This window comes from Diadema antillarum, unplaced genomic scaffold (genome assembly GCF_040938485.1).
Source record: "Diadema antillarum isolate AM-2024a unplaced genomic scaffold, OU_Dant_1.0 seq00001218_RagTag, whole genome shotgun sequence".
In the NCBI taxonomy this organism is placed as follows: Eukaryota; Metazoa; Echinodermata; class Echinoidea; order Diadematoida; family Diadematidae; genus Diadema; species Diadema antillarum.
The window spans coordinates 72,914-87,194 of record NW_027272010.1 but is presented as its reverse complement, the minus strand read 5'-3'; the positions used below and the strand labels follow the sequence as shown (position 1 = coordinate 87,194).

General features: G+C 38.8%; 1 protein-coding gene across 1 annotated transcript in view; it reads left to right on the top strand.

The window, feature by feature from the left end:
• Positions 1–14,281, top strand: part of LOC139744903 (GON-4-like protein) — a 100,527-nt gene that overhangs the window by 68,720 nt on the left and 17,526 nt on the right. Inside the window, exons 16-21 of the mRNA XM_071655316.1 lie at positions 2,700–4,724; positions 5,457–5,507; positions 7,672–7,761; positions 8,237–8,335; positions 10,260–10,403; positions 11,301–11,393. Of these exons, the coding sequence (XP_071511417.1) occupies positions 2,700–4,724; positions 5,457–5,507; positions 7,672–7,761; positions 8,237–8,335; positions 10,260–10,403; positions 11,301–11,393 (2,502 nt within the window). The remainder of the gene's footprint in view (positions 1–2,699; positions 4,725–5,456; positions 5,508–7,671; positions 7,762–8,236; positions 8,336–10,259; positions 10,404–11,300; positions 11,394–14,281) is intronic.

Here is a 14,281-nt window from a genome sequence, read left to right as displayed (position 1 = left end):
CCCATAATGACTTTTCACCAAACTTAGCAGGCAGTATCCCTGAGATGTAAGATCTCAATCTGTTCAAATGGGCACCATGCCCCACTTGGGGGCAAAAAAAAAAAAAAAAAAAAAAAAAAAATCTTATCTAGAACCAGAAGTGATAGAACTAAGTTAATACTATGAGTTAGTACATTGATGACTCTTGATCTAAGTTTGTTCAGGATGGAATAGGGAGTTCCCCTCCCCTTTGTCATGGGGGGGGGGGGACAAAGTGAAGTTAATACTCTTGAGTTACAATGTACACTGTAGTACATTCATGACTGTAGTTTTACTCTTCTTTTCTTTTCTTTTTTACCAAAGATTTTTACCAAACTTGGCAGGTAGCATTTGCAGGGGGCTAGGATCTCAATTTGTGTGAATGGGCACCATGCTTCCCTTGGGGGCCCACACTTACCAAATTGAGGATTATTCACAAATATTCTTCTCTAGAATCAGAAAGGTCAAACTTTCTAAGTACAGTGCACTTGGCAGGTATTTTTACTATTGTGATGGAATATGCAAATGGACACCACACTCCCAGCTCTCAAAGCTGCTCCCACCCCCCCCCCCCCCAAGTTTGCAATGTTCTCGGGCGAGAGTCTGCAAGAATGTGTGGAAGGTGAACTTTGCAATTCCCGAGTGAGCGCAACACCCTCTGGTCTCTTGTTGCATTTTGTACTTCTTTTTGAAAATGCATGGTCAAAGTTTCTACAAACTTGGCAGGTGTTATTACCAGTGTGCTAGAATATATGAATGGACACCATATTCCCCTCGAGGTTGCCCAAAACTCCCTGAGATTTTGCTAAGTTCTTATGGCGGAAATGTCAGCAAGAATGTATGGAAGGTGAAATTTTGATACTCCGGTTAGGCATATACCCAGAAGTTATCTGTTGGGGAGGGTATGCAGAGTCATTAAAAAGGCGCATATGGTCACTATAGAGGTCTTCCTGTTACTAGAGGCAAAACATGCAAATATCATGTTTCACCACTTTCTCCAGTAGAAATGATGAATTTTAATGTGCATTGATATAAAAGAAAATGAATGTTAGATTAAGTAATGCACTACAATTAGTTGTTAGACCCCTGCAGAGAATGTCACAATGTAGTTAATGACACATCATAAAGAAGCACAAGAAATAAACTGGATCCAAATTGAATTTGTCTTGAAACTCACATGAAGCCCCTATGGCTCTTGTTTCAGTCTTGTGACGTAGAATGTGAATTTCTGTGTAACAGGCAAAAAATATGCACATGAAAGGAAAAGGCCACAACTGTCATTTTCAGTGCAAGTTTGATGATGCAGGGAGTTACATATTTTTTTTCTTGTCAATACCTCTCCAAATTAGGGACATTAGGTTTTCATACTTTTGCCCCCAAAGGGTGCTGGAAGCAATGCTGTTTTTTTTTTTTTCTGTCTGACCATCTTTATATCAGTCCCATATATGATATATATATATATATATATATATATATAGAGAGAGAGAGAGAGAGAGGTGAGTAAGGAAGAGGCAGTAGACGTAGCTTTTGAATCCTCACAATTTGATTTTAACACTCGAGCTTTCGGGCCCTTTATCAAGAGATGTGAGATGCACAGTTCACATTTGGCCTGGTTGCAAGCCGGCAATCAATTGGCAACCGGTTGCCAGGTGATGGCCATTTGATTGCCGGCTTGCAACCAGGCCAAATGTGAACTGTGCATCTCACATCTCTTGATAAAGGGCAGGGCCCGAAAGCTCGAGTATTAAAATCAAATTGTGAGGATTCAAAAGCTACTGTACGTCTACCGCCTCTTCCTTACTCACCTACACACTACTAAGATGCGATGGCCCAGGGGTTTAGCAACTGAAAACAAACCTTTTACAATGTATATATATATCTATATATATATATATATATATATATATATATATATACATACATACATACATATATATATATATATATATATATATATATATATATATATTTATGACCCAGGTGTGCTACATCAGATTTGCAAATTGTTGATGTGCTGATTGGCCATTAAGCAAAAAAAAATAAAAAAATAAAAAAATGCCTTCTTGTCAAAGGTCAAAATTCACCGAAGTGTGGCTCAAATGTCATTCAAAATGTTTCCTTTTTGCAGATTGGAACAAAGGTAAATGCATGGTTGGTGGTCATAACCAATTAGCTTCATCAAAATGTGTATGAAGATGCACATTCTTATGGTAGATGTAATGACAACATGGACGAGGAGTTATCCCAGTTTACTGAATTAACACTTGAATGGTTGTAGTCATTACTAATAACTGTAAAACCAGAAACATTTGTGCCATACGACTTTCATAAATTGGAGCTGACTATCCTTTTCGTGGCATGAAACTTTAGTGAATTGTCACTGGCATTCAGTGCATTGTGTAGACACTACCTTTCTTGTGCAAATTACTTAGACCAATCTAGGCTTCTTGCAAAATTTGCAAAAGTTTCATGCACATGAAAATTTCTGGTTTTACAGTACATCTACAGTATATCTCCGTGTTTGTATTTCTTCAGATCAACAATTTTATTTACAGAAAAAAAAGCTATAGCAATGTTATGAAAGAATTGGCCCATTGACACTTTGTTTACCTGTAAAGCTTCCATGAACCCCCCTCATGGAAATATGATTCCTTTTATTTACTTTTTTTTATATATTTCAGGGAGTTCAGAAGCACATGGGTACTGCTGAGAAGCAAGGTCTCAAGAGCTCCTCATGGTCACCTGTGAAATCAAAGCCACAAGAGCAAGCCCAACTTTACAAGAAGCGTATTTTGGCTGTGGCACAGTCAAATTCCCTTGAGACACGAAGCATCATCATCACCCCAGGCATGAATTTGGCTCCTGGAGGACTGATCTTACAGCCTAACCAGCCTCTGCTCAATACTGGACTGCCTTCTGGAACAGTCTGCCAGGTTAAGTTTGTGGTCAGTAGTCCCCAGGATTCAGCCATCTCTGCCGGAGATGGCAGCCTGGTTGGGTCAGCTCAGTTGGCACCTGCCCAAGCAGTGGCATCCCCTGCTCCCTTTGCAGTGCAGAACATGAACACCCCTGTTGCTGCCGTCCCCCATGGAGCTATGGTTTCATTGGTACCTCATCAAACCCAACTAGGTGCTGCTGCAGTTGTGCCTGCAGGCTTTACTGTTAATGGTCAGACTAGCATAGCAGTCACTGGTATCCCAACTTCAACTCCAGCAGGACTTAGTGTAATCCCTACTTCTCAGGAGAATTGTGATCAACATGCGGAGTCCTCTGTGGCATCAACAGGGCGTCATGTAGTTAGGAGCCTAAACTTCACTTCATCAATGCATCCAAACACAACTGCAGCCACAGCGTCGATGCCAAGGAGTGCAAGGCAAGAACTTTGTAGTAGTGATAACAGGGCTTCTTCTGTTGCAGGGTCACCCACAACTGCATCACTACATCAAAGTACTGCTTTGAGTAACAACATAATTACAGCGGGTTGTCAGGAAAAGCTTAGTGCACAGGAGAGTGCAAGTTCAGAATCAGAAGATGCGCTGGAAGATGACCATGATTGTAGAAAGTCAGAGGAAGATATTTTGTGGAGAACAAAATGTAATGTCACTGTTGGAGAACTTCTTGCAAGGAAGGAAAAAGAAAATGAACAAAGACTCAAAAAGCGGAAACTGAGGCTGAAGAGACTTGAGGATAGGTGTTCAGGATTTGTCAGCATGGCATCACTTGCCAAGCTAGGAGCCTCAAGTCTTAACACATTTCGAATCAGTGGATCAAAATGGAAGAGCAAAAGTACTGTTGAACAGAGGAAGAGCCCCAGTGAAGATTCTGTACTGAAAGAAAAGTGTGTTGTCTCTGCTACCTGCTCCACTCAGACTTCCACAATGTTAGATGACATGCCTGAAACAGCCATAACTCAAACAGAAGTCAATGAAAAGGCAGCATTAGAATCAAGACAATGTGAAGGCTCCCAAGATGGGAGCAGTGATTGCATACCACTAGAAGCAGCACTCAAGCAACTGGAAGAGGAGGAGAAAAGTAGTTCTTCTCAGAGCACAAATGCTTTCTCAAATTCTGAAAGGCAGGTAACATCGTTGCATTGTGAAGAGTCCCTGTCACATCTGACACTACCACCTCGGGACAATTATGACGATGTGAAAGATGATCAGTCTGCACATACGGATGGTTTCCAAGCTGCTGCTGGCCATGATGAGACAGCTCACACCCCTACCCAACATATATTAAAAGCTGGCCGTGGAGATGAGGTAAGCCCGGCAATGACCATTGCCGATGCCTGTGTCCCAGAAGGGACTGTTTTGTCAGACATTCAGAGCAGAGACATCCCAAACTTACATGGTTTGCCTACTGAGCACCAAGAAGGCCCAACAAGCAGGATGTCTGAGACGGCAGCCAGTGTGTCCAGTAACACCAAGGTGCCTCTGGAGCTGCCCAATGAGCAGGCAGAGATGATGGTCTCTGTAGCAACAGGAGGCAAGTCTCCAACCCTGGATGAGCAGTCATCAACCAGGGAATTCCTATCCTGTGGGGAACAGGGAGGCGCAGGGGAGGATGGTGAAGAAGAAGAAGAGGTAGAGGTTAGCAGGAGGGATGGTGTTAAGGTGGCAGCAAAGAGGATCAAGAGCAAGCTCAGGAAAGATCTTGAGTCAACAGTAGTTCTCCTTGACCCAGAAATCGTCTGTAATGATCCCCAGGTAAGGTGTGGTCCAGATTTCATTGACGTCTGCCCCCTCTTTTAACTTTGTTCACCCAGGTCAGTCAGTCATGTGTACTTTTCATTTTTTACTTGGACATTTTAAGCTCTCATGACTTTTTGTCAATTACGTGTTATTGTATATCAATCATTAGTAACATCTTTACAATTTCAGTTCATCTGATCTTTTGTAATCACTTTTCGTCATGTTGGCCGTGACTTGTGGTGTATCATCACAAAGAAGAAGTAAGAAGAAAAAAAAAAGAAGAAGAGGGAGAGAAGGAGGAGATTTTAAGAATATAAATGATACAGCATCTTTATGATAAGATGTTCACAACACAATATCAGAATTAGATAAATGATGTACTGGAGAAATTTGATGTGTCAACTTACTGTAGCACTATTTATTACCTTTCTGTACACTTTTCTAATGAAATGTCTCAATAAGATGCCACATGTTGGCTTTCAGAATGTCTATCTTCCAATTTCTATGCTTGTGATTGCTCTAAAAGTCTCAATCGTAAATTCAGCACACTTGGTCTCCTAAAAAGCAAGACATAGAAGTCAAATGATTCGATTTTAGGAAATCTTAGTTGAGCCTTTGGCTAGGGGTGAAGATCAAATACTACAAGTTCTTTTAGATATGTTGAAGTCAGCATTGTATTATTCCTTAGATTTAGTCGTGCACGTGTGTGATTTTGTCTCTGTACTAATTTATGCTCTGACACTGCAGAAGGATGACAGGGAGTTTGCCTTTGCAAAAGATTACTTGGACCGAGTGAAGGTAACAGGACTTTGCCAGTCATTCATCATATTTGTTTAGACTGCAGTTTCACACTGCGTTCAAGTTGTCTTAGAATGTATTTAGTGTCGGATTCTACTTTATTAGAGCCTTTAAATCTTGGTGTGGCATCACATTTTAAGCTATTTTCAATTTCTTTTACTACATTCCTGTGGAAAAGCAACTTTGATGGATGTGACAATGAAAAGCACAGTTTTAAATAGGAGAGCCTATCAAAGACAACAAAAACCCCAATATAAGTGTGGATTGAGTAAAAGCAGCAAGTAGTAGAACACATCATCATTGAAAGTTTGAGGAAAATCAGACAATTACAGATGTACGATATGTTCTTAGTGAAGAATGTGGAATGCACTTTACGAGTGATAAATGATAGTATTGTCTGCTTGCCTTCTAATTCAGTGTACAAGCAGCAATTGTTTTGCTACAGTGGTTGGACAAATCTTGACTTTCTGATTCTTTCTATATTGATGTTACTCATTCCTATAATTTAATAGATGAACTAAACTATTATTTTGAGTGCGATTAGCATATTCATAGTGTACCAAACATCATCAGCCCTGTTGCAATGCTGCTGACAGAAAGCATACACCTGTATATCGTTGTATATCCATGTATCTTGATCATTCATGCAAGTGATACACATTTTGTCTGCCGTCAAAAATAATGAATTATAAGGGTCAAGTCATTTCAATGATGGCACAATTTCTCTGAGTGCTGAAAGGCACTTAATAGTCTGTACAGGATGTACTGCCATAGAAAACATCAATAGTTGCCTCAGAATGTCACTATTGCAGTTGCAAGTAATGATAATAATCAGAAATTGCCATAGATATTTGTAGAAAGACTGGTATGACTTTGTTTCTAAGAGGTAAGAGTTGTTTATGATCTGTAATCAATCAAATCAAATCAAACCAAGGTTTATCTTCTGCATTGATCATTTTAAATGATTTCTGCATCACTACACTCTTCTTGATTTATCCTGTCTATCGAATTATAAATGCGACATGCCAGCAGAAATGTAATTTATTTCTGTTTGGCATAATGTATACAGTATGTCCAAAAAGAAAAATTACAACGGGACCCTCCGCTATGATATCTTTAAAAATAGTGAATCAATCTAAATACAAATTCAGGGTATGAAACTATAACTCATTGCCCACATCTTACAGAAAACCCCATTCGATTTGCTCCAGTGGTCAAAGAGAAATGAGGAATTTTGTAGAGGATGCCGGGAATCTCTTTCGTCCAAGTTCTATTATTCACGCACAAGAGCATTGAATTGCTCAAATTGGAAGGATCAGACTCATGACATGCTTTACCACAATACACATTGCTCTGTTACCACTTAACCAAATCGAATGGGGATTTCTGCAAAATAGAGCTAAAATGTTATATTTTAAGACCCTGAAGTAGCATTAAAAAAATAATCATATTGGGTGTTATCAATGCGAAAATCTGATTGTAATTTTGGTGGGACATACTGCAGTATGTCCCCCCCCCAAAAAAAAAAAAAAAAAAAAAAAAAAAATTACAATCAGCTTTTCGAATTGATAACACCAAAAATGATCAACCTGTCTAAGTGCTACTTCAGGGTCTTAAAATATAACATCTTAGCTTTGTTTTACATTTCTCTTTGACCACTGAAGCAAATGGAATGGGGTTTTCTGTAAGATGTGGGCAATGAGTTATAGTTTCATACCCTGAATTTGTATTTAGATTGATTCACTATTGTTAAAGATATCATTGCTGGGGGTCCCGTTGTAATTTTTTTGGGGGACATACTGTACAGCCATGTTGACTCCAATTGATTAGATTCAACTTTGTGCGACCTCTTTTGTCATCTGCAAAGTTGCTTTTGACTATTGAACGATTTTTATTGTTATTTTTGAAATAAAGTTCAACAGTTACCGTTTTTCAGTAACTTACTTTATACATCTAAACACAAAACTTTGTAGCAATGCGGTTCATATGATATCCAAACATTTGTCCATTCTACAAAACAGATTAAGCAGTCAGGAAATTGAAGAAAAAAAAATGTTTGAAAAATACCTGAACTATGCTGTCAGTAATGTAATGAAGGTCTGGTTGATTATGTCCTTAATAATGGTGGTACTGGTTCTGTTTTACCCTTTGCTTTTGCCAAAAGGACACGTTAGGTGAGCGTTCAACACTGTATGCCGACTTCTTGAAAGTATTCAACGACCATGATGACAATCCCAACTCCTCCATCAGCAATGTAAGACAGCTGTAGGGACTTGTCAATTTTCAGATGATGGAAAACCCATACATTTCTCTGCCAGTCCATTATTTAACATGCAATATACATTAATTGAAATATTTCTTATCTTCCTGTATATGATACAATGTACAATGTGCCTATTAGATTGCCCATTTGCATAATTACCACTTCACTGAGAGCAAAATCTCCTGAATATGATGGGCTTGTATTTTCCAAGGAGTTGATAAAGTTGTGTTATTAGAATTTAATTTAATCTACCTGTTTTTGTCCTGTTTTTTTTTTTGTACTTTATCTTATTTATTTTTTATTTTTTATTTTTTTTTATTTTTTTATTTTTTTTTTTTTTTGGGGGGGGGGGGAGATGGGGAGGGTTTCTCCTTCTGTTTGAGTTCCTGGTGTTGATATCAATCTCATCCTTATTGAAGTTATTACATGTACATCACAATGTGCTATACATTATTTTATCCCTCAGCTGTATCATCGAGTGACATCCGTCCTATGTGACTACCCTGGGCTTGTGGAGGAATTCACAGCTTTCATGCCTCCTGAGGTGGCACTGCAATGTGGAGTGGTAGGTTTTCCCTGTTGGGGCTACAGCTGTAGCTGCACCATGCTGTATAGAAACATCACTGAGGGGGATCTGATGTTAGTATTTGCATATATAATATTTTTTTTTATCATTATTATTTTTTTTTGACTGAGAGCACTGTCATAGCTGATTTTTTTTTTCTCCTCTGGTATTTTGTTTCTTTTTAGTGTATCATCATTAATTGATAAATTCAGGGAAAAAGGGTAGCTTCTATCTTTCACCTGGTGTGAAATCTTGTACCATCGCACCCGTGACCATTCACTATTTGTATAATGTTAGTTAAGTGGTCTATTGCCAAATGACATAAAACAGAAATATTTCTCTTCTCTCTGTCTGTAAGTGCTAAGTGCCAGCACAAAGGTTGTAACTTATTCTGTTTAGTACCCCGTAAGCTCTGATGGGTTAGGAGCAGCAAAAAGAAGGAGACTTCAAATGATGTAGGATTATGTAGGATTAACCCTATTTTAACTGGGGGGGGGGGGGGGGGTCAAATTGACCCCCCCCCCACCTCGACATTTCGCGCCACGATTCTGCAACGCGCAAAGATTTTGCCGCGTCGTTTCATGACTTTTTTCATTGAAGTTTTCCGCATATTTTGAGGCCAAATTTGCGACGTCCGGGTACACCGTTCTGAAGTTACGCAATGTTTTGTGTATGTATGTCAACCCGAAAACAGCTCAAATTCATGATACGTGTGCAAATCCAATGCAAATTGTGTTTTTTTGTTTAATTGATATAAATTAGATTAGTTCAACTTTTGACCATTGAAATTAATCAATTCTAATGTAGATAAGCGTGAAAAAGTGCCTTCAACAAATCTTGGCAAAAAAACAATAGAAAACAAAAGGTCGAAAAAACAATAAAATACATAAGAAATTAACAAAACAATAAAAAACAAAAGAAATTGATTTTGATTGCGCTATTTTTTTACAAGAAAATTGTTCTATGTGTCTTGAGGAACTCTGACACAAAAGGTTTAGCAATCCTTCAATCTTTTAAATGGAGTTATAGTTGAAAATATGATTTCATGCGTATATTTGCATAATTAATTTATTGAAAAATATTAAATCAAATATTTCTGTTGTATGACCATATAATCTTACAGTTGACATCCGGCTCTATGTTCAGGCAAAATTTTGCGTCAATCGCGCGATTGGTGGCCAAGATCTGGGGGGGGGGGGGGGGGGGGTCAAATTGACACCCCCCCCCCCCCCCCCCCCCCAGGATTAGTCTACATAGTGCCATGTGACCAAACATTGCTATACTGAAGACAAGGTTACCATGGCATCATATTCATGGTGCAGTGCACTATACTATAAATTTGACGTCATATTCATAGTATAGTCTTCAATAGCGTGCGTAAAATGCTATCGGTATCGGCCTCGTGGACTACTGTATATAATCATGTCCACTGCTTGTGCACAGTACACTGCATAATCCAATGTGCTGCATTAACTACAAAACAAAGCTGAGGAAATGAATTTATTAGTGAAAAATCTTATAATGCTATGTTAAAAGATGTGTTTGGGGATATAAGATACATATATCATGCTCTATTTCTAACCTGTAGTAAAATTATGCATTCCTTGGTGTAAAAAATCACAATATTTTCTTCGGGACTGCAAAAAAAAAAATGGTGCTATTCCTGTCACCTTGCATGTCAACTAATGGCTCTCAGTGCATGGTACTTTCGTTATTTAAAAAAAAAAAATCTGAATTTTCAAGAACTATTCACAGCAAATCAATTTGAACCCTTGTCATTCAGCTCTGCAAAGTCAGCCTGGTTGAGGTACCAGTATTAAATAATTGATAATTTGTTAATAGTGTCCTTCATATAATTTGGATGCTTATAGATGGGTCATGATTTCTCTCTCCCCTTGGCTTGATCTTTGTCTTGTCACTACAGCTAAAAGATGCCCTGACCCCACTGCTGAAGGGCCAGCCCCACCTGGAACAGGAACTCTCCATGCTTTTCCCAGACAGCAGGCCTCCAGAGAACTACATGATGGACTTTGAGGAGGTCAGCCTTGGCAATGATAGTAGTGTCACTGTGAGTACTTCATTTTGGCTCCTTGCTTTCATTCTCTCTCTCTCTCTCTCTCTTCTCCCTCTCCTCTTCAGCACATCTCTTAAATTTGACAGAACTTTCAGAAGAGTCACAGCTCATTGAACACATAAATGACACATGGGAAGAAGTCAATTTTTCAGCCCATGTCAATGTCTTTTCATTTTCATTGGAGTCACTATCACTGTCTTACTAAAGAAATGGCCTTCTGTAGGCAGTGTCAGTGTACCTTAAATATCACTGCTTTACTTCTCAAAATAATTTGTGTATGTCATATTGTGGGGCAGCAATGCAGAAATAATGGAGATAATGTTCCTGCAGTAGTGGAATGAAGGAATGAACAAAATAGAGGAGTGAATGATAAGATTGTGCAGCCACTGGGAATGTTGTTTACACCAGTGCAAATGAAAAGTGATGAGTGGGAAAAAAAAATAATGATAAGGATTTCTTAAAAGCTGTGAAGATGTAATTGTTTTGCTGTGATTGATATTGGGTTGAAGTGATTGATCAGTGGTTAGTCGCATGAATTGATTTGGAAGAGTGACTTATTTTGCACAGCATTTTGTGATATGACTAGTTGCAGCCTGCCGCTTTGTCGCAAATCCACTAAATCTTTTAGTACAGCGATCTCTCATTTGTCAATTAAACAGTGATGTCTCATTTTTACTTTTCAATAGCAATCTTATTATTTTTTTCTAGTTTACTCATGAACTACTCACAACTTTAATTGATGGCCTAATGATCTTTCTAGAGTTCATATTTTATTATATTGGCCACAAAAGGTGGGGATGGGACCATGCATGTTTTACTAAATCATAACTGCAGAGGAATTTGTCTCATTTGAAGAATGCATTTCTTGTTCCATTTCTGTTAATTATCAAGCATGATGGTTTTGAGGAGATTGAGTTGCCTGCCAGTGATGATGAAGAGGATGGGAACACATCCAAACTCCCAGGATTTGGTGCAGCAAAAAAGGTGAGCTGATCGAGTCTGACTTGATAGACTCCCTCTTAAAGGCATTGTGGAATATTGTTGACAGTTTTATTAAGTCATAGCTATGTGGTCATACATTGATACTGTCTCTGATGTATAAATGTGAAACTATGAAAAAGAAATTGTTGCTGAAATGATCATTAAATGCTTCAAAAAGGTAAGAATATAATGAGTGACCCCATTTACTGTGCTGTGCAGTACTCAATTTTCCTGTAAAAGACAGTAGTGTCAGAATAAGCTGTTTCAGATGTGGTGAACTAGCATAGTGATGTTTCTTTGTAGGTGTGCTGTTGGGTACAGTGTAATTTACATACTGAATGCTTGACTGTTTCTTTTTAAATATGAACACCACTATACAGCTCACTTAACAGAGGAAATTTGTCATTCTATCCCCAATAAAGCCCTGTCAAAGCCCTGTCTTGCTGTCTACTGATAGATGCTACTATTGTATCACTACACCTGCCATAAAGCATGACTATTCAATCTTTGTTGGAAATCTCTACAACTTTCAATGCTCTAGTATCATACTTTTTTCACTTCGTTAGTTAAGGGGGTATCTCAGTGAGCGACGAACGTTTGCAAACGTAGCGAATTTGGGATTTCGCCAGGAACAGTTGCAAGAAAGTTCGCAAACGGTTTTTATTGTCGCAAAGAAATTTTTAACATGTCCAAAATTTCTTTGCGAACCTGTGCGAATTTGTATTTTCACTAACAGTTGCAAACATTCGCAAAACACTCGTAAGAATTCGCAAACAGTCGTAATACGGTGTCGCTAACATTCTTATTTGATTCGCCACTGCTAGCGAACAAGTAACCATATGGTTTCCTATATAAAAGCTCCTGAAACAGGCAAGGTTCCACTCTAAGAAAGTTCTTGAAGCTCTTGACATCTCCATCATGTAATTGCTGCAAAAGCTTTTCATATTGACCAAAGTCTGTCCTCTACAACAACCACTCTCTGACCCAAACAGTCTTTCTTTTCTTCTTCCTTTCTTGTTTTTCTTTATCTTCTTTTTCTTATGCTGCACGATAGCTGTAGCAGCAGCCTGGCAAAGCAGCTCTTCAAGGATATCAGCACGTTGAGCCTCTTCTTGGCAGAAATTTATTTCCATATACTGGAAATCCGTCTTGAACGGTTGTCAGAAGAGATCTGAATTCAGTGGAAGGTTGTACCTTCGTTTTATGGGTCTGACTATACATAATCGCCTGGTACTTTTCAAGCTCCCAGAACATTCGCAAATTGTCGCGAAGGATTTGCAAAGAGTTGCTAATATTTGCAAAACTGTCGCTAACATTTGCAAAATTGTCGCTAACATTTGCTAACAGTTGCTAATAGTCGCCACCTGTGTTTCGCAAACACTTTCGCAAACATTCGCTGAAGTGTTGCTAATTGTCGCTAAACATCGCTAAAAGTCGCTAACTGTCGCTAATGGCAGAAGCGAACCTTGATTTTTCGCAAACATTTGTCAGAAAAGTTGGCGAATCTCAAATTCGCTACGTTCGCAAACGTTCGCCACTCAGTGAGATACCAGCTTTACTTTCATCCATTTGTGCAATTTTTGTCCCCGCCGAACGAGTTCGAGCAGGGGACTGTGAAACGGGCTCCGTACGTGTGTGTGTCCGTGTGTGTGTCCGTCCGTGTGTCCGTGTGTGCGTCCGTGTGTGATCAAAATCTTCAATTTGCTACTTCTCTGTCATTTATGAGCCAATTTTGATTCTGTTTGCTTTATATGATAGCACTATGTGGGAGCTTTGAAACTTGTACACAGAATTTCAGTTGTGACCTTTGACCTTGACCTTTGACCTATATTGTACATTTTGCTACAAAATGCTACTCCTTCGCCATTTCTAACCCGATTTCGATTCCGTTTGCTTTATATGATGGCACTAGTTGAGGGCTTGAAAACTTCTACACAGAATTTTGACCTTTGACTTCTTTGACCTTTGACCTTGATTTTTTGACCTGTATTGTACATTTTGCTACAAAATGCTACTCCTTCGCCATTTCTAACCCGATTTCGATTCCGTTTGCTTTATGTGATGGCACTAGGTGAGGGCTTCAAAACTTCTACACAGAATTTTGACCTTTGACTTCTTTGACCTTTGACCTTGATTTTTGACCTATATTGTACTTTGGCTACAAAATGCTACTCCTTCACCATTTCTAACCCGATTTTGATTCTGTTTGCTTTATGTGATGGCACTAGGTAAGGGCTTCAAAACTTCTTCACAGAATTTTGACCTTTGACTTCTTTGACCTTTGACCTTTATTTTTGACCTGTATTGTACATTTTGCTACAAAATGCTACTCCTTCGCCATTTCTTACCTGATTTCGATTCCGTTTGCTTTATGTGATGGCACTAGGTGAGGGCTTCACAACTTCTACACAGAATTTTGACCTTTGACCTTTGACCGTGATTTTTGACCTATATTGTACAATGGCTACAAAATGCTACTCCTTCGCCATTTCTAACCCGATTTCGATTCCGTTTGCTTTATGTGATTGCAGCAGGTGAGGGCTTCAAAACTTCTACACAGAATTTTGACCTTTGATTTCTTTGACCTTTGACCTTGATTTGTAACCTGTATTGTACATTTTGCTACAAAATGCTACTTCCAGCGGGGACATATATTACGCACTGCGTAAATTCTACTTTTCCTTGTGTTTTGTGTAATGGTGAAATAACAGAGAATGTCATTGTTAAACCTACAATATGATTACTACATGCTCCTGTCAAACCCCCTCACTATCTGTGGATGTATGGGAGGGCATGCCTTTGCAGTTTCTACGGAAAATATTTGTACAGAAAATGCATTCCATACTTGTGACCAAGATTTAATGTAGACAAACAATTTACATCATGACTGA